We start from the raw sequence: 21,972 nt of genomic DNA, 5'->3' as shown, positions 1-21,972 counted from the left end.
ATGTCTGTCTTCATTTGCATATTACCTAATTTCATAAAGACATCAGTGTTTGCAGTAGAAAGTTGTCTGAATGTGCGTCAAAGAGTATCGACAAAACAATGTATGTATTTTTTGTGTACACATTAGGGTGCCAGTTTGCGAAATTAAAAAAAAACTTTGCGAAATTAAAAAGAAAACTCTACTGAGAGAAAGCACTTGAATATATTCCAAATTTTTTTCTTTATTTAATTATTATTATTTTTTTAATTTTTATATTTTATTATTTAAAAAAACAATTAAATTAATAAGGCATTTTTTTCAATTTAATTAAATTTTTACTTCCGGTTTCACCAGCAATTTAAGTGAAAAAGGATTTTTCCCTGCTGTCAGTTTTCATATTAAATTCAAATAAAATTAATTTTTCATTATTATTTAATTATTAATTTAATTATTAAATTATTTTTCGCTTAAATTGCTTTCGTGAAACTGTTTGTAATATTGTTTATGTACTTCTTTTTTCATTTATTTTTTCTTTTTTAATTCAATTTCCTTTTAACTTTAAAATATTATTAATTGAAAAAAAAATATATTTTTTTTAATTCAATTTCATTTTGAAACTTATTTTAAATTTTATTGTAAAAAATATATTTTTTCAATTCCATTTAATTTTTTGGGTATTCATTTTATTGTTATTGTCTTATTTTTTAATTTAATGTACTTTACTCTTTGATTTAATTTTCGTTTAAGTATCAGATTTTATTCCCTTTTAAAGGAAAAATGTTTTTTTTTACTTTAATTTAATTAGGAACTTGTTTTATTTATTTTGCTTCAATTAAATTCTTTATCTTTTTTAAATAAATTTTCTTTTAATTTTTAGGCTTTATTGTTTTAAAAGGAAAACAATTTTTTTTAATTTCATTTTATTTTAGAAACTTCTTGTCTTTTTTTAAATAAATTGCCTTTTAATTTTTAGAGATTATTGTTTTAAAAAGAAAAATATATAGATTTTTTAATGAAATAAATTTTTTTAAACTTCTTTTATTTTTCTTTTAATTTTATTTTTTAATGGTTTTCTTTTTATTTAATTTTCTTTTAGTTTTTATTGTTTTAAAAATAAAAATATATCACGAAGTTTTTGGATGTATTGAGCAAGCGCAATACTACAAAGCAGCACAAAATATTATGGCTAGAAAAACTGAAGAAGTCTGGTGATAAGAAAATAATAGATAAATACCTGGCGCTTCCATAGTTTGCTAAGTATTTGTCCGAGCTTCTCCAATTTGCGTTGTGTGTGAAGTTGTCACACAAATTTAGGGAATTCATCATGGGAATTCTTCACCTTCTTGAAAGGCACGTTAAAATCTTTGCTTTCACTACGTTGTTTGTTCATCAATTTCTTAACTGCGAGTCGCTTGCCGTTGCAGAGTTTTGGCTAATTAATATTCCGCAACATGTTAATTGTCACACCTATTTTCAATCCCTGGAAGATCAATCGAGTTCAAAAATTCCGTTGGATAATGGCAGGCATGGGCAAACTTTCTTCTAAGTTGACAATGGCAGACATGGGCATTGGCAAACTTTCTTCTCTTTAGTTTTATACCCACATTGCAATATTTCATTTACTTTATCAATTTAACGGAGTTAAAATTTTAAAATAATTGGCAACCCTCCTAAAAAATATTTCCAACAGTTATCTTTCTTAAACCTCTTTAATTTGATACCCATATTGTTATGTTTCATTTATTTTATCGATGTACTTTATTTTCAAACGGGTGGCAACCCTCCTCAAACATATTTTCGGCCATAAGCCTTCTTAAAGATCTGTAGTTTGACACCCACAGGTCAATACTTCATTTATTTTATCAACTTGACTGAGTTAAAACTTTCAAATAGGTGGCAACCCTCCTGGAAAATATTTCCAACAGTTATCTTTCTTAAACCTCTTTAATTTGATACCCATATTGTAATAACTCATTTATTTTATCAATATAATTGGGTTTAAAAATTATCAAATAGGTGGCAATCCTCCATTTTTTTTTGTAATATCATTGATCCTGGTTTTATACCGAACAATACAAAAAAATGAAAAATATTCAAATCGGTTCAGCCGCTCTCGAGTTTTGACGACCGTGACAAACGAACACACAACATTTTTATATATGAAGCAGGGAAGTCAACTCGTGGGGAATTCCCCGATTTGCGAAGTGAACTACTTCGCTTGGTGAATATTTAACATACAATACCTAGGTCAACTGTATGGGCGAAATGTGAACGAGTTCACACGAAATAAAAATTCATGATAAGGCTGATGAGTGTCTTGTGTTTTCTGGAAAATGGTAAATTTGGAGTTAAAACATTTTTGATGTACGTGTGCGATACTAATAATTTACTTTATGTTAATATTTGTATACATACATATGTACAATGTATGTATATGTACATGTATTACACTCATAAGTTTTCTGCAAATTGAATGAGAGCACACTTATTAGCGCTTTCTTTAAGAATATTGTTCGCGTCTTTGTTGTTTGATGAGGGCAGTGCTCTCCAATGAATCGCATGCTATGCTCCGTACGCATGTGCTGCTTTCCTCTATGGTTATTAAACATTGAAGCAGACGTTAAGCTTATTAACCCTTGATAAGCGCTTGGTACAAAAGTAGTACTCTCCCTCTGGTTATTACATTATTTGGTTATAGCTAAAAAAAAAAAATTAAAAAAATCTTGTGTTGAGAGAAAAATATTTAGCCTACTCTCTTCTCAGCGTATTCAATTCTTTTTTTAGAACAAGGAAAGAAGTATGTATAAATAAAGTATCGTTTTTTCAGCTTTCTGTAAAATGGTAAGCAAGTGTACTTTTCCCGATTTCAAAATAATTAGACCAAGTAGAAAGCGACAAAGCGCATACCGTTTTCAATAAATCTCGAATAGTCTTATTTCTTGTTAAGAGATTGTTTGTACGTATAAACTTTGAGTAAATTACCGCCCTTAGTTATTGAAATATGTATCAGAGTTTTCGAATTTCTGAAATTTATACCGTTATATGAGAAGTGGGCGTAACTTTACTCCGATTTAAAAAATTTTCAGAATATTGCTTTTTTGTATCAAAGGCAACAAAGTGTACCGAGCTTGGTTGAAATTAATAAATCGGTTACCGAGATAGCCATAAGGGGTCGGTGACACATACATTTAAAAAAGAATGTAATAATCTCATTATTGCTAAGCTATTATTGTATGTAAATATCCATTTTGAGTCAATTACCGCTATATCGGAGGTGGGCGTGATTATTGTTCGATTTGAAAAAATGGTCAATTGTCGCAATTTTGGTGCGGATTGGTAAAGGAATTACCGAGATACAGCATTTAAGTGGACGGTGCCACACCCATTTTCTCAACATTTTACCGTTTTATTATTTTGTACCAAAATTAAATTTCACATTCTAACTTTCAACAATTTTTTATTTTTTTTTTTTTTTTAAGTTTTATCATTTTATTGACATGTACTATTAAGCTGAATAGAAAGTGGCCCAGCGCCAATTGGATGCAATACTTACAGAAATAACGTAACTATTGCATTTTGCGAAAAACGTCGTTATATGTGAGATCGGCGTAGTTAACGTCCGATTTCGCCCAATTGAAATACCAACCTAACTTTGATAAAGGGCAACCTACATCCCAAATTTCGTTGAGATATCTAAAATTGCCTTGCAGTTATAGGGTACTTGGACGAAGAGACAGAAATGGCTTAATCGAATTCTCTCTTCATTATGAGAATTTCGGTATACATTTGTCTATATCTACCTCGATTCCTTTATGCTGTTACAAACAACCGCTATGCCAACAACGTTATAACAGCTTTATGCACAAGTGTATACATATGTATGAGTAATTGTACAAGTAGTAGGTCCATGTATATTTGGTACGCATGTACATACATACATACATACATACATACATATGTTTAAATGGACCCCCTTGACCGACGGCCCATATGTTTTTAGCAATTGAAAACAAAATTTATTGCCCCATTAGACAATATTTAGAAAAAATAAAGGTAATCGCGGCTTCACATATTAATTTTAAACTGTCAGCCATATGTATGTATGTGCGCTCGCACTGATAACAAACAGTCACACATAAACAAATACGCATAGTACAGAGTTAGAAGCAAGTCTAGCCCTGAAAGTTATCCGCGTAACAACAAAGAAATTTTAAAATTTTTTAAACCCAACGTATACCTACATGTATGTATGTGTGTATTAGGCTTGGGTGTAGTTCATGAACTAAAAGAACTAATGAACTAGTTCATCGCAATGAACGACTATACCACATTGCACTCCACTCTTTTTTATGCTAATCTATATACATACATATATATATAAGGCGCAAAGGGATCTTTTGTCCAGGTCATCAGATCTGCATTGTTCCTTCGATTTTCCAAAATGAGGTGTCAAATTAAAAGGCGTGGGCTGAAGATGTGCAATAAGGTACTACTTTTTCGAAGAGAGTTGTCACCTGGTAAACAATTAAACTCAAATTATTTAATAATCAATGCCATTAGATCCGCATCGTTTGTTCGATTTGCAAAAATGAGCGCGCAGCGATTTACCGTCCGTAGGGATACCACAAAAACCCAATGGCGTAAGTTTGTCCCTTATCTTGGGACAATCAGCTTAACTTAACACAACGTTTAAGAATGATTCACATTTTTACTTTTTTTTCTACATAAGTAATAAAGTATTTATCCAAGAAATTGAAATTATTATTATTTTTTGAATTTTTCTTAATTCCTGGAAAATCAGATTCGTTCCGCATAAAAAATAAAAAATAAAAAAAACGATATCTTTTTACCTTTGTATCATGCCTTTGTACATACACCTGACATCTTTTAAATATCTTTGTTATTTTATTATTTTGTCTGACATAGTAGTATTTAATTCAACAAAGCTATTTATACTGATGAAATTGTCGCTACACTAAGTCTGCTTAATGAAACTCAGAGCCGATCTGTTGATCCCTCTGATAATTACTTCTTGAACATACTTATGTAAAAGCGGAACTCTCGCTAGACGCAAACTTACAATCAAGTATACATTAATACATAAATACTTCTTTCTATACATAAATAAGATGCATGCAAGTGGTGAATGCCAACAAAGGGCAAATCGGCTATAACGAACGCAGACCGCGCTAATGGCTCACAAAAACCTGTAGGAAAATCCACTTGTACCCAACAAGAACGACCCTTACTAATTTAAAACCACGACTTGTACGCAATAATTTTGATGACGAATTACAAATGAAACTGTTGAATTTAGCGATGTCCTAGGTTCATTCCGCATTCCCTTTTTGCCAGTTGCGAACTGGCGCTAGAGTCGGACCGATGAATCGGCCAATGCCGAGGCTAGTATCGGCCAAGAGAATCGGAATCGGCCGTGTTTGGCCGATTCTTGAATGAGCAATTGTTATTTAGTTATTTTTTTATGTTTTCCTTTTGTTATTATAAAAATTTAAAAATGCATTTGTTCCTTAAATGAAATTATATTCAGGATTTAATCGCCAAAGAATCAGCCGATGCTTCGGGGGTAAAAAAAAACAAGTAAGAGCAGCGCTGTCTTCGAGTATGCCGAAGACTTCATACCTTTTATGAACATCAGAAAATTCTACTTTAACAGATTACTGCATTTCAAAAATTTTGTATATTCACAGCACACTTATAGTAGTTAGAGGAGCTACATATATGTATAAGAACGTATATCTAATCAATCAAAGGTATGGAAGATATTACAATCTAGGTGATTTTCACTGCTGTGTGATCGGTATGTAAACCGGTAACACAATTTAATGGCTTTATCCACCTACATAAATGAGTTATATCGCAAAAACTTGTATCTGAACAATCAGTGGTAGATGTAGAAGATAAAGCTTATACAACACCGATTTTAACGATTTTTTAGTAGACTTTGTATGATTATTTAAAAAATAGCTCACGAAGTATCTCGGTTTTAGCTGTCCAAATAAAGGAGTTTTACAGTAAAACCCCATATCTGAAAAATCAGTTGTATGGAGGCAATAGGTTAAAGTGATGCGATCGCTGTTATTTTTGCTGTAAACTTTCTGTTGATAATGAGTGAACATAGTCCGAAATTTCATGTTCCTAGCTGCATAAATGGAGGAGTCCGATTTTTCGGGTTCCGACAAATGATTAATATATTCTATAAATACGCTTACTTACCGACATGGCTAAATCGGCTCAGCTCGACGTTCTGATCATAGAAGTATACATTTTAATAATTATAATACCATTTAATGCTCATGAAAGGTATAAAAATCTCCCCAATAACTGCAACTTGGCCAAAACAGCTGCGGGTGGGCCCGCCGATTGATTCTCGGGATAAGAAAAACAACTTGTAATTAAAAAAAAATTGTACTGGAAGTAAATATTTCAAGATAGAACCAGAAATTCGTTTCACTAGTTCATAATTTTCCTGCAGGGTAAGTTGGCTGGTATGCATGTGTGAAAAACGCGAGTACATTAATCTTGACGACGCGCTCACTCTTTCGTGCTCTATTTACACATGTAACGCTATAGCAGCATAATCAAATCGAATTTATAGTAAATATTCGCCTCACTTGCGTTTTTTTGTTTGTTTTGTTTCTTAGCTGCACATCTACATGGCACTGTAGTATTTTATCCTTATCAGTCAGAGAGTGCCAACGACGAGCGTGCAACTCTATGTATGTATACATATACAAATTTGACTAGTACTATGTATAAATGTGATTGCAATAATTTCATTAGAGCTTAGTTGATTTCGATTCGAGTGCCCGCCCGTACACTGATCTCATTACATAAAGTCTATCGCAGTGCCTTTTCCGAAGATTTTATTTCACCACATTTGCCGTGCTAAATATTTAGATTCATTTCATATTCTTCTGTTTACATAAATCGTTTGAAATGTGCGCCTTCAGTGAAAAAAGTGTTTCCTCCAAAGAGTCCATCAGCACCATTGCAATTCTTTGAAACCTTCTCAGCGATTTTAAGAAGATATTTAAAAAAAAGTAAAAGTCCTCTAAGTTTTTGACTACGCCACAGATTGGCTTAGTGTGCGAAATCTTTACTGAAAAAAAAAAAAATCCGTGTTTTTAAATTGGAAAAAAGTGCTTGTAAGCGCTTGAAAGCAACTCTATCCGGTTTGAAGAAATTTGCGCTGGTTTTTGTTTTTTTTTTTGTTTACTTGTTTCGAAACAAGTGCACTTTGAAGTCTATCCATGGAAATGGTAAGCATAATAACCTCATTTGCGACTGATAGTAGCTGCCGAACGAACTAAATATTCGTTATAAATGAACCAAAGCAATGCAATGTAATGGTTAGAACGCCAAAAATGCTTGTACACTTGTACAAATGGTGAATTTTGAATGTAGAAAATATGTTAAAATGTGAATTTACTTAAGATCTTACATTTTAATATGGTGCATGGAACATAACTTTCTTCTATGCCTTAGTCATAAAATTTTTTTTTTTATGTTATTAATCAATAGTAGAAATGCAAGATTCTGCAGCAAAGACATTTTTTGCAATTCAAAACCTCAAAAAAAGTGATGGTGATTAAAAAGTAGATGCAATATTTCGCAAATAAAAAAAGCCAGAAAATCTCCAAATCCATAAATTTATGTTTTGTTATTAAAATGGTCAAAAATGTATGGCCCGGTTTTAAACGACCATCAATTTATATTCTGCCACAAGTGTATTATTTCGAATCAAATCTGAGCCCGAATCACGCCACGCTTGATCGAAGAATTACAGATTTCTAATTAAATAAAATTAAAGTTAAACTTCTTCTATATAATTTAAATTGAGGAAGCTTAATCGTTTTGGAAGGCCATAATCGCGATTTGAACTTTCAAATCGAATCGATTGAAAATTTCGAAGAATACATGGCGTATACTTAACAATTTACGTCTGGTTATTTTAGAAAAAATTAAATTTCTGCAACATTGTTTTTCCTGCTTTTCACTCTCAGAAAACAAAGGTTATACTATAAAATGACTTAGGTTTAAATACTCGCTTTTTTCCCAATGTCTGGTGAGATTTTTTCATTGTTTGAAAAATTCTTTTCGCGAAATTATGCATAAATATGCTGAAAATCAAAAATTAAGAAAATCAAAAAGTACATTTATTTATTATTACATATTCAAAAACTACATAAAATTCTCTAAGACCTGACGGACCGGTACTCATACTTTTTTTTTTACTAATAATCTTTAGCATCTAAATTTCAAAGTAAATTTTTTGGTAAGAAAATAGGAAAGTACCAAATAAATTATAAATACTTTCACCTGAATATTCCACGACATTTAGATAAATGATTACAGTTGAAAAAGAAACATTTTTTTTTAATGGGTTAATCGCCAAAGGCAACTTTACTGATTACTCGGTATCGCGCCGATTCCCTCTCTAAGTCCAACCGTTTGTTTTTTATCAACTGTCACCATGACTTTTTTCTATCCGAGTCCATATAGTCGAAACACTGTGCGTCGTTGAAATTCCCAGAAAAGTTCAAAGAAGTTTGGAAAGAAATTAAAAAAATACCGAAAAATAACAAATTGCTGTCTAAAAATAAAAAAATAAAAAAAAATAAAAACAATATCTTATCTTGCTTACTTTAATAAAAGTCAATATTTTTGAAAGAGATGGGGAAATAAGTTCCTACAATAAAATATAATTGTAATGGTACATTCGAAAACATAGTATGAACATTTCGTTTCGAATTTAGAGTCGAATAAAATCCAGTCTCTGGTTATTACAAAAAGGCTATTCAAATTTTTAAAAACTTTACAGCACAAAAACAAAAACAAATCGAGTTAATTAATAGCTTTCCAAATATCTCGAGAACGGGGCGAGGAAAAAATTTAAAATAAATCACACACATGCACACATCAAAATTCAGTATTTACAAAATTTTTGTTTCTTGAAAAATTTTTCACATACAAATTTTTTGATTAAAAAAATAGCTTTTGAAAATATGCCATCTCAAAAAAATTAAAAAAAAAAAAAATCACAATGGTAGCTCTGAGTATTGCGCAATAATATGAGTTATGAATTTTTTTTTACACCGAAGTTGAGTAAAATAAGTACATTACAAATTTAAAAATTTTTCAAATTTCTTTGAGCATGCAGTATTTGGTATAAATTTTAAAACAAGTAATGCCAAATCTCCACATTAAAAAAAATGTTATGAATGCGATGGCAGGGATTTTTTTAGTGCCCAACATTGTCATTAAAAATGTTGTCATTTAATGGCTAGTGGAAATTCAGCATAATATAACAAAAAATTTATGCCATTCGGTTAACGTCTTCCCAAGTTATGCGTTGACATACATAAAAAATATTCCGACGAATTGATAACCTTCCCCGTTTTTTTTGAAGTCGTTTAATAATTGAATTAAATAAGTACATAGTCATTTGGAAAAGTCTCTAATTAACTTAACACCCAGTAAACTGTATAAGACATAATTGTTGACAAGTAGAATAAAACCGAATTTTCTCATTTTCATTGTCGCCTATCTGCGATCGTAAACAATGCATTCGTATACGTATGTATGTATGTATGCTCTTACATGTTCAAAAATAGACCACAAAATAGCATAAACGAGCTAAGATTTCTCACAATTTTTGCTTCCTTGCAAACATGCCAAGTAGGCCCAAACTTGCATATGCAGTGAAAAATGCGCCATTTCCCAAAAATAAACAAAGCAAATTTTGCCTGATTGCATTATTTAAAAAAGTGTATTTCAGAACTGACTACAGAAAAAAAAGAGGTGAATAAAGAACGCGTGTGACGCACAAAACTGCTGCCATATGTATGTATGTTTGTAAGTGTACTTATTATGTCTCAATTTGTGCTTACCCGCTCGCAGACGTGCAATTGCGAATTGGTAAAGTGATCGATAAGCGACTGACACGGTGAGTTTTCTATGTAAATATGTACATACATAGGTACATAGGTATGTGTTTAGTTGAGAAACTGTGCGCTATCGCATTGATAAGTTTAATGATTGCGACTTACACAAATCTCATAAATCTTCGACCTAATTCGCACATGTGTTCTTACAAATTTATACATTAGGGTGGTCCTTAAAAATGTCAACATCATAAAATTGAAGATAAATTTTTTTTTAGTGCACATATTGATATTCTTATTATTCACATCTTTGAAATTTCAAAGCCCTTCAAAATATCCTGACGTGAGAGAGAAAAACTAAAATCGCAATTGATTTTTTCGTATATTTTGAAATTTTTAGGGAAACTTTCCTTTACGGCCGATCGTTGTGTGTGTGTTGGGCGGAGGATGTATATATAATTTGAAATGTTATAAAAAAATTTTCACCAAAATTATTTTTTTTTGTTTTGGGTTTTTATAAAAAATTTGCATATGAAGTTTTATAGCTCAATAAATTTTAGCATAATAGAGTGCAAGTTACAAGTGGCTAAGAGTTTGTGTTGATTTTGAATAATATAACAAACGTTTTTATTTCTACTTTAGCATGCAGATGTACTCGAAATGTTAGCGAAAAAATTATTAAAAATCAACGCGACCTCGTAGCCACTTGCAAATTGCACTTTATTGTACTAAAATTTAATTATATATAAAACTGCATACCTAACATTTTTCTAGAAACTAATTTTTTTTTGAATTTTGGAGAAAATTTGTTATAAAATATTTAAAATTTTTTTGGTGAAATTTTTTTTTCGTTTCAGGGGCACCCTACGATTGCTTTCAACTCGTTTTTATTATTTAATATTTGCTAGTTGGAACAGGAGAATCGATTTTCCTCAAAATTGCTACCTTTTCTGCACCTTGCACTAAAAACTTTAATACAAACAAACAAAAATTCAAAAAATCGTGCTCAACTGGTCGCTTGCAAATCTTATTAGCTTTCATTAAAAAAAAAAATTAATCAAATTGAGTGAAAAGTGAATGCTCCAGTGAATTGTGAACACTAAATTCCAGTTTTGAACCACTGTGCGTCGGTGCCGGGGGTCTTGTTGTTCTTAAGTCTTAGTAGAAATATAGTTACTATTTCAAAGATTTACACATCTTCTTGGGTTTTCCAGCATTTCAAAAACGAAATAAAGTACAATAATAAGATTTGAGTTTCCGAAGCAATCAAAGCCTATCGCATAGTGACATACATACATACATACATACATACATATGTACATACATTCTACGCGCTTTAGAAATAACTTGAATATGTATGTATATTTGTACAACAGAATTTTTAATTGATTAACAGTTGCTAAGCCAATTATGTTTGTATTTATGTGTGATTTTTTTCTTGAACGATCGCATTCACTTTTTATCTGCAGTTCAAAGTACTATTTGTGTAAAAGAGTTCACTTATGCGTTTAAATATTATTACATACATACATACTTACATATGTATATACATACATGCGTTAGTAAGCACCTACATATAATTGTATATAAGAGCATGTGAATATGTCAGTGAGTTAGAATTTATAGCAAGTACATATGTACATATATGTATTATTCATATATGTATGTATGTATTATTATAATAAACACAAATATTTTTATGTATTAAAACTAGCATTGCACTATACTGTATATATACTTACAAATTTATGTGCGCATATAGTGTACATTAGGGTGGTGCAAAAACAGTAAAGTCGCCTCTCACCCCATCGAAAAAGTATACTCCTATTTTCTTATTCTTATTTTATGGAAAACTTTTGATTTCAAAATAAAAAAAAGGGTATACTTTTTTTCGGTATAGAAGAATCCAAGGGGGCGAGAGCATAAAAATTCCGACTTTACTTTTTCCCACATGCATTTTTGGACCACCCTAGTGTACATATGTATGTTGTTGCTTAATGTACATATACTTATGTATATATTTTGGATGACACAATGCTATTCATTAGCTGAGAATAAAAGCAGGCATACTTCTAGGCGCTGCGGTAATAAAAACTAGTACGTTGTCATTAGGGTGCATTTTCAAATTGTCTATTCCTAGTACCTAACGCTTATTCGAATAGTCGATTGGCAACTTTTGGTTCGGTTGATAGTCGAATGGCAAGTAAATAAATATTTGATCAATCGCTCGTTTGCTTTTGATTTTGTCGACTAACCGCTTACCGCGTTTTTGTTTCTCCTCTCGCAGGTCTGACGTATTACGGCTTCACTTTTTCTTCTTCGAATAATATATTCGTCTTTCTTTCTTAACTTTCAGTATCGTTCCGATATGGTACGCGCTGCGTTTGATCACAGCGTGGCTGTATAAACATCAACTTTTCTTTAAATGGAAGCTTGGCATTCCTCGTTGGACCAGTTATTTTTACCATCTCGCCGAAATCCAATAACTAGCAAAAGTACGACGTTAACGGAATTTAAAAAAATACGTCTTAACAATCACGCACAGATCTTAAATTTGGTTTCTCTCTCAGTTCTTCCCCCCGTCAATAGTCTCTATGTGGTGACAATCGGCTCTGTCGTTTTCATACATATGAACCGGTACAATGACCGGTAGGTGATATGTCAATTACCGGTACTATGACCGGTAGGTGATATGTCAAGTATCGGTACTTTTGCCTGTAGGTATAGTACAGAGCCTTGTGATATCGACGATCAGCACTTTCACGCTATCTCGAATAGTGGATCAAATTGGGCAAAAATGGGAACGCCACAGAATTTAGAAACTTCCAATTAAGTAAGGGAAACTTTCAGAACCTTTGTCGAAAAAAGGTGATTTGATACCACGCTCAAATATTCTGACTACAAGAGGGAGCATCATTAAAAGTAGTAAATCAGGGTTTTTACACACTTCTAGAGAAAATGTTTTTGAAGCATTTTACAGGTATATGTAACGTTATAAGGACTAGTAAATATGTAGTTACAAAAAGATTTAGATCGCTTCGACTTATTTCCAAATGTACCTTCAATTAAGATGTTTTTGGAATAAAAATTACGCTCAAGGTCGCAGAATATTTTATCTTTGAAAGTTTGTCAGATTATTCGTAATTGTCTTAAGAATACAATATATACTTAAAATGTTTTAAAAAATTAAATCCTTCAAAAACTATACGCGATAAACCGAAAATTTTAGAAATTGTTACACACTTTTCGTTACTTGCCATTTACTTATTTTTTAAAGCACACTTTAGTTACCAACTGCATATGAAGTGTTAGAAAATATTGGAGTAAATAAATGAGCAGGGTACAAAGAATTACATACATGCATCAAAATAATTTTTTTTTTACAATTGCGCCTATTTTTTTTTAGAGTTAGTGAAGGATAATATTAGCCGATGATTTTGACGTTCTTTCAATTTTATGCTTTTCTTTGTAAAAGCAGCATAAACTCTGAATTTTGTCAAAATCGGATTACATTTAGCATTTCCGCCCACAATAGTTGTGGGCGTGGCAGCCATTTTCCACATTTTATTTGTAATATACGCTTACTATTTTTGGGCGCAGTTTATATGGGGACGTCCCATTGTGCGACGCCGTTTACTTGCTCCATCTTCGTTTTTTCGCTACATTCTTTTTTGATGGCGAAATGCTGTATATTGACTACATACATACTGGTTTCAAAGTGAACTTAGCACTCACCAAATGTGCACCCATCACAATAGTATGCTCAGCTTGAATACCCTTATTTTGTTATTTATTTATATCAACAATTATTTATTAGATATCAACCAGTCAGTCGCATATGCATTTCAATTGCAGCTAGGCATGCATTTAGCTTGTTGTTGTTGTTGTTGTGTTTTTTTTATTTTGTATGCAGGTATAATTGTTTGCCGGAAATAAATTAGATTTATCTACGAGTATGTGAAAGTGTACTTGAATTCTTTGAGAATGCCAATTGATTCGTATGTACATACATATGTATGTAAGTAGCAACTGAGCTAAGTTTAAAATATTTATTACAAATTAATAAATCATGACAACACGGGAAATATTCGTGTTTGCTTGTATGTAAATATTGTACATAAATATTTTAAATAAAGGCATATGCATATACATAGATACATACGCACATATATACGAATTTTAAAAGTGGTAAAAGAAATGTTTAAATATAGAAAATTCAAGCGAGTTTAATTAGTGCGTAGCCCACATTTTTTTTGTTTTTGCATATAGCCAGACACAATTGAGGTACTATAATATAATAAATAGTAGTATGATACCTATTCTAGTAGTAGGTAGGTATGCTATTTTTTAACTTTGTATGTAGGCTGTACTTAAACATTTTGTTGTAAAGATTGGTGTTAATGGGAAGATTATTATTTTTTCAGCCAACAAATTTTTTGTTACTAAAAAAAATAAAAATGCATATTTATTTTGTAATGAAGTATTTGATTAAGGATTTTTCGTATTCTCAATCCATAAATTTATTTTTAGTAGGAACAGCATTCGTTTTCTAAATAATTTTAATCCCACATCCACCTGTTGCCTTCTAGGTGTTCCAACTGCATTTTTAAGCGCATTAAAATAAAGTACATAAATACGTATTTATGCAGTTGATAGCATGCCACAGATATGAGCATTTCAATAATCTTTTCACAACAGAGGTGTGCCTCATTTAAATGCTAGCTCTCAATATTATTCATGACAAAAAAATTCTGATGGCATGCTGTTTGTTTTGCGTTTATTTTCTAAAAACAAAGGCAATGAGGGCCAAAATGACAAACATAGCAATTTGTTTGTTAATAATATTAGATATGTATTTAATTTAATCTATTTATTAATACACTAACATACATTTTGAGAGAATTAGGTTAATTGAAAGGGTAAGAGTATTTATTGTAATTTTTCGATAGGAAACAAAATAAATTCAGTCAAAAAAATTTTGTTATCGAAAGTTATCAAGCTGCCGAAATTTATCGAATCATCGAAGTTTATAATTATCGTAATTTATCGAATCATCCATGTTTATTGAGTTATAGCAACGTATCTAATTATCGAAACTTTCAAACACAGAAAATGAGTTATCAAAGTTTATGGATAGTTATCGAGCTATACAAATTTATGATGTTATCGAAATTTGTCAAGTTAATTAGATTTATCAGAATATCGATATTTGTTAAATTATTTTTTTAGAGTTAACGAAATTTATCCAGTATCGATATTCATGAATTTACTGAAATTTGTCAATTTATCGAATCGAACTTTTTGGAATTTTAAAAATATATCGGGTTATCAACATTGTTTAAGTTGTTAACGAATTATCGAAATTTGTCAATAGCTTTCAAACTATATGGAGCTATCAAAATTAACCGAGTTATCGATATACATATATAAATTTTTGAATTATCAAAATTTATCGAGCCCTCGGAAGTAACAGTTGTCGAAATTCCAATTTTGTCCAATTTTGTTGAGTTATCAGATTTCATTGTTTTTGGAATTCATCGAATTAATGATATGTACCAAATTATCGAAATTTATCCACAAACATAAATGTATGGGATCAATTCCAAGTGCTGCTAAAGTCTTCCAAAGACCTTCAAAAATATAAAAAATGTAGTCACATTTTAGTTCCAAAGCAGGAGTTTTTCTTTAATTAATTTTGTACCCTAATAAGTTAAACGACATGACGTGCGAAGTTAAAAAAACCTCTCCAAGGCTCTTAAAAAACCAGAAAACTGTCGAATTTCGACAGAAAGTGGCACTCCCAGTTTTTTATTAATCTTTGTTTTCGTTAAGGGGTTGCATTTATTTTATCCAAAAAATAATACATGCATATGTGAAAAATTTTTGGTAAGGAGTAATTGTGATTATTCCAGTATAATTATTTAAAAATATTTTTTTTCCGAATATGGGTGTCAGTGAAAATATAAAGAGGCTAGAATTGGATTTTTTTTTCGAAATTTCCTTGCAAAACTACTTTAGACTCAGGGTGTAACGTCTAATTTACATAAACATGCATGTATGTACATATGTATGTCTATAAAAATCAAACGAACCCAGATACAAAAGAAATTTGTTTAGATAGAAATACATATATGTATATATATCTTTAGGTGCATACCGGAGTTTAACACTGCTGCTTTATGTACATAGTATTATTTGAATTTTTCTCCGTGCTATACAAAACAATGATTATTCTTACTCTGCTCATTTAAAAAGTTCTCATTATGATTGATTATAGTTTTGTCGATTTTTTAATTCACATTAGGGTGCATCACTATCCATACATAAAAATTCGGTACTATTATTCCATCGAAAATATTTAATTTATTATATTTTAAGACTTCCGCTATAATATTATTTGTATACTGAACCTTATGAATAAAAATTAAGCAATTGCTTTTTCTTAAAATTTCAGACTTTTTGCTTTAGATTATTTGAAAAAATCCAGAGAAAGGCTTGAAATTTAAGAAAGCAATTGCTTAGTTTTTATTCATAAGGCCCACTGTCGATTAGTTGTATGTCATAAACTTTAAACGGCTAAAAATATATGAATGAAGGGCATTGGCAAGGTATCATAAAAGTCATATTATGTATTTTCACAGTGTTAAAAAATAGTTAGTTGTGGTTTCAAGTCCTCTAAATATTTATTTGAGGTTTTAAAGTTTACGACATACAACAATACGACACTATACGACACCCTATTTAAGATTTACGTGAGTTATATCGATTCGAAAATACATCAAAAATATAGTTTCTCATAAATAAAAATAGTTTTAAAAAATATTTTGTCTAAAAATCACCTCAGATGATAGTAGAGCAAAAGCTCAAAAGGACTGCAGGAAAGTGTTAAAAAAGTTGATCAACGTACATAAACAGAATAATGAGATTTTTGGAGGTATTTTCAAATAGGCCCAGCTCACTTCAGTCTTATTATTTTTGCGATATATGTATTTTAGCGGATGTTCTTAAAATAAAATAAACTTTATAATTCCGCAGGAAAAACCACAACTTTTTTTGGTGATGCTCTCTAATGCACATATGTATGTATGAATGTGTGTGTGTATGTATGTAGCTCTTTCTTTTGTTTTCGGATGCTCGTGCGGGTTGGCATTTAATGTTATTGAAATTTTTCTAATTTCGATCTGATCATTTTCAAGGTCAAAGTTTATTGTTTTTGCCACGTGCGCCGATCAAAAATCTAATTTGGATAAGCGTGCACAAAAGCACAATGATGCTCGTATACGTAGACATCACCGGTCCCAATACCATGCTTTGAGGGCAGCATTTTCTAGCTTGGAGAAGAAGGCAAAAAACGAGGTCAAGGCAAAGTACCTCCTGGCAACACATGAAGAGTCGTGCCGTATTGGGACACACGTCAACGTTGGCAGCTATAATTCTGAAATAGTGAAAGACTTTGTCTACCAAGGATCCAATATAAACAGTGCCAATAATAACCGCGTGGAGATCAAGCGAAAGATAACTCTTGCCAACAGGTGCTACTTTGGACTTGGTAGTCAATGGAAAAGCACCCCGCACTTTTATATGGCGCAGAAATGTGGCCGATGCTGAACTACATCTGATGAGGAAGTTTTGGAAGCCTTCGTGAGAACTATTCTACGCAAGATCGATTTATACCCAGTACGCGCAAAAACACAATGGTTGCTCATGGATGATGATGCTCCGCTGAAAATATCGTTCGATGCAGGACCCATGAGTAGAGAACGAAAACAATGGAAGGACCACTGAAAAACGATCTGTCTTCTGGGCTGAACGACTGATGTCACATTGCAAAAAAAGAAAGGAAAATTATGCATTTTCTTTAAGTGAAACTTCTTGGGCGACCCCGGGAAAGAAAACGGCAAAGCCAAAAACAGAACAAAGACAAGAACAAAGGCAAAGACAGAGACAACGACTAACAGGGCAATTCCGGGTTGATTTTTATTAACCACTAATAAAAGCTTGTCCTCAAAAAATTTTCTTTAAATCGCTTGTTTAATTTAAGTTTCTTCTAATTTTTATATTTCATTGTTTTAAAAAGAAATAAGTAATACTATTTTGAAACTTATGCTCTTTTTTATTTTAATATGTATATATTTTTTTCATTTAAACTTTTAAACTACCAGAGAAATATATATATTTGTATAATTTAATTTAATTTTTAGAAACATATTTTTTTTATAAAATTTTTTAATTTAATTTTCTTTTAGTTATTAGATTTTATTGTTTTCAAAAGAAAAATGTTTTTTTTTATTTATTAAATTTTTACAGTTATTTTTTTCCTTTTTCTAAATTTCCTTTTTATTTAGATTATATTATTTTAAAAAGAAAAAATGTTTATTTTTTTAATTTCATTTAAATTTTAGGAAGTTATTTCTTTTTTTTTAATTATTATTTTTTTTGTGTAATACTTTTTTTTTAATTTTACGATTTTATTGTTTTAAAAAGAATTTTTGTTTTTAATAATCATTTAGTTGTTAGAAACTTATATCACTAATTTTTTCTTTTTTCATTAATTTTTTTATTTTAAAAATAAAAATATACATACATACATATATGTTGAGTTCAGTCGTTTTCTTACCACCAGCATTGCAATTTTTATTTCGAGGGTGCTTCACAGACTCGACATCCAGTCAGAGCCAACGACACATATTTGTCATAAAAAGGTTTATCTAAGATTCTTGAAATATGAAAAATTAATTTTACCAAACAAACGAACTTACATAAAAAACATGCCTACATTATGTTGACTGTTAATCAAGTAATTGCGGCACTGATTTTATGCAATTTTAACAATAATCGCTAAGTGATCAAGAAATATTTTGAATGACACAACCAATCTGAAAGGTATAAAAATAAACCATTCTATGCATAACTTTTTCCTAACTATATATATTATTGTATAGTATTATGTGTAAAGTTTGCTAATTCCGCTAACACGGCGTCATCATTACTCCTCCAAAATTTTGAAATTATGTGTTCAATCCAAGTTACGGGGGTTGTTTACTTCTGCCACTGCTATAACTGCAACTGCAACAGACAACTTGTAAACAAGAAATAAAACTAAATCGTGCAAAATTAACGATTAATTGCAGAAACTGTGTACCAGCAACAACAAAGCAAATCAGCAAATTTATTAAACAAACACAATTTGAGAAGTCGCGATTATTTTTTGGCGAAGTAATCAACTGCGAGTTCGGTTGACAATTACTCGTAAGCTAATGGCAATGCGACAACAATGACTATAAAACACGGAGTATATATGTATATTTAGTACATGTGTGTGAGTGCGTGTGTGTTTGTGCGTCCGGACAACAACAGGTAATAATAATATTAGCAACGACAACGCCGCACTAATTGCAGCAATGACGGCTCATTTTGAGTGAATATCGCAACGATCGGACGCCGACGACAGAGCAAAGCTACCACCACCACTAAGCCAAAACAAACAAACAAACAAACAGCCAGCCAGGCTGCTAGCCTGCTAGCCGATGTTGTGAATGCTGTTAGCCTCGATCTAGCCGATATAAATAAGAAACGTCGCTTGTTGCTCGGATTACTAGTTCAATGTTCTAAGCGCAAAGTGTACACGCGAGCGAAACGTACGGAACCAAAGTGAATTAAATTTACAATTACCTGACACAAACACAGTTGATAAACAACTTGAACCGTTATAAAGCGCAAGTGAAAAATAAAATTGAGTGAATTACCGAAATTTTTACGAAAAAAAAGGAATTGCACAAATGTGAAATCTTAAAAAAAAAGAAAACTGTGAGGATATAATTAAAGTAGTTGTGCTCTAAGAAAACTGTGAATCCATGATTTTAAGAAAGAAATTAAACTAATCTAGAAGGCAAATAACTATAAAAATCAATAACAATTATTGCTAAACGCATGGATTGCGAGTAGATCGTTCGATTTTTTCTTCAAGTCCTCCTTCTAAATAGTTGTAACCCCCCTTCCAGCCCGCAGCTAACACGCGCGCCACACGCACACTATGCAATCACATCAGGATACCTTCGGCGCTGATGCCTCTAAACGTTATGGCCATCGACGTACCACCGCACTGGGCAAAGCGATGCCCGTCACCTCATTGTTACTACACTGTCCGCCACCCAACATGTCCTCGATGCGTTCAAGCTTCATGCGTGATGGTCGCACACCCGACGAAGAGCGTCCGCCACTCTTCTTTCAACTAGAATCGAATTCAAATGAATTCAATCAAGTCGACAGCTTCAGAAGAGAGCGCGCTATAACACCCAATCGAAATGAAGACGCGCACCACTCTTCGAGCGATGAGTTAAATCCTGAGTCAGAATATGAATTGCTAGTTTCAGAGTGCAGCAGCAGCGGCAATGGTGATGGTGGTGATGCGCCCCGCAATGATCCAGGCATCTCTATAGTAGGCAATTCAATCTTCTACAAACCCTGCCTGACATGCACCGACAGCGCACCTGGCGATTTGGGTGCACGCGCCACCGCCATCAATGAGATGTGTCGTCGACTGTGCACTGATGAGTGCCGATTACGTTTGAGCTTGGCCGGTTTTGTACCGCCATCAGAGGTGACCTTGAAATCCAGTGAAGCACTGGCCGAGTACGTGAAAGAGACGTGCCAACAGCAGCGACCACAGCTGCAACACACTTGCTCAGAGGATACAATGCGCGCCAATTCCGTAGACGAATCGCTGGCACAAGGAACCGATGAAGTTGACAGAGTTGCTACAGCAATTCAAGCGCCAATAGGTCTGAATGCGAATGTAGTCACGTCCGCCGTGGCGGCAAATGCGCCCATACTACGCGCGCCCTCAGGTATTGCCATACAACGTAAGAAATTTCTCACAGATATTTTAACGGCGAACACAAACGATACAGACAGTGACTCCAGCTTTGTTGACGAACAAAAGGAGAAGTCAGACGGTAGCAAAAAAAGGCAAGAGCTCAATAATAAATTGGTTAAGCCAGCACGTGAACTAGTTGATGAAATCACATTGACTACTCCGCGCAACGACGACGAGGACGACGACGACGTTGACGACCACGCTGGTGGTCCTCCTCTCGTTCATAGCGACAATAATATGAATGCTCCAATCGTCGATCGGCACGAGATGGCCATGCTGAAGGACTTCCGTGAGAAATTCGAAATTGCGGAAGCATTGGCAAAGGCCTCAGCAATGACCTCAACGACGCAAATGAAACAACGTCTGGCGGCGCGACAACTGGAAATGGCGAGCGCAAATGCGAATACGAAAGCAGCCGCACTGGCGGAGCTTATGGTGGCGGAGGCGGCGGCGGCGTCGGCGGCGCGAACGAGTAATGTAACGGCGTGTGCGCCCGATGTTGCAGTGGCAGACAAAGACGGGTGTGTGTCGTCGACGGCGCAAAACCAACAAACAAAACAAGAAAGACGACGCCAACAACAACAACGGCGACGAGAGCAACATAAAAAGCGACAACGACAGCAACAACAAGCGCCCCAAAAAGGTGTGCCAGCCAATTGCGCGCCAACTCATGACGCATTTACGCACTCCAATAACGCGATCAACGTGAGCGATGTGAACAGCTGCTGCGTTGATAACAACAACGAAAAAGTCAACAACTATCACCATGAACATCGAGCCGTTCGCCGTAGTGACGACGCTGAATGTGGTTGTTGTGTGTATAGCGAAGGTGGCGACGACGACGACGACGACAACGACGACAACGACAACGATGACTACGACGACAATGACAGTGACAGTGACAATGACAACTTTTTTGGTATTGCCGGTACAGACAATGCGGCTACCATAAAACAACAGCAACAGCTACATAAACATCAACGTCAAGAGAATACTGTAATCGATTACGAGCCACCGCGGGATTTACTTTTGTATCTTGTGAGGTAATTGCCATGTAATTTTAGTAACTTATCACATAAATATTGAAACGGGTTAAGAGAAGAAACTGGTCGTTCTACTAAATGGCAATTCATCTGGTTAATCTGCGTATTTCGATCGCTGCTTATGTAGTTTCGTAATGAGTTTTTTCGGCTATGACTTGCGTGTGAAAAT

General features: G+C 32.9%; 1 protein-coding gene and 1 long non-coding RNA gene across 7 annotated transcripts in view; one reads left to right on the top strand and one right to left on the bottom strand.

Annotated features, from left to right (window-relative positions):
• The window catches only part of LOC118747867, a 38,483-nt gene extending 33,495 nt beyond the window's left edge, over positions 1–4,988 (bottom strand). Inside the window, exon 1 of one of the 2 annotated variants that reach the window (XR_004993986.1) lies at positions 4,830–4,988. This is a non-coding gene — a long non-coding RNA (uncharacterized LOC118747867). Of the gene's footprint in view, positions 1–1,213; positions 1,340–4,829 lie in introns of those variants that run through there. The other variant, XR_004993987.1, reaches the window with a different exon arrangement.
• LOC118747863 (nocturnin-like) overlaps positions 1–21,972 on the top strand; it is a 41,468-nt gene that overhangs the window by 777 nt on the left and 18,719 nt on the right. For 2 of the 5 annotated variants that reach the window (XM_036482049.1, XM_036482048.1), the window contains exon 1: positions 19,220–21,803. The exons of 2 other annotated variants lie outside the window; for them this stretch is intronic. In XM_036482049.1, the coding sequence (XP_036337942.1) occupies positions 19,918–21,803 (1,886 nt within the window). In that variant the 5' untranslated portion in view covers positions 19,220–19,917. Of the gene's footprint in view, positions 1–6,775; positions 7,260–19,219; positions 21,804–21,972 lie in introns of those variants that run through there. One more of the 5 variants, XM_036482051.1, reaches the window with a different exon arrangement.

Source organism: Rhagoletis pomonella, unplaced genomic scaffold (genome assembly GCF_013731165.1).
Source record: "Rhagoletis pomonella isolate Grant_MI unplaced genomic scaffold, Rhpom_1.0 Rhpom_scaffold_00012, whole genome shotgun sequence".
Taxonomy (NCBI): domain Eukaryota; kingdom Metazoa; phylum Arthropoda; class Insecta; order Diptera; family Tephritidae; genus Rhagoletis; species Rhagoletis pomonella.
This window is presented reverse-complemented; position numbering and strand designations above follow the sequence as displayed.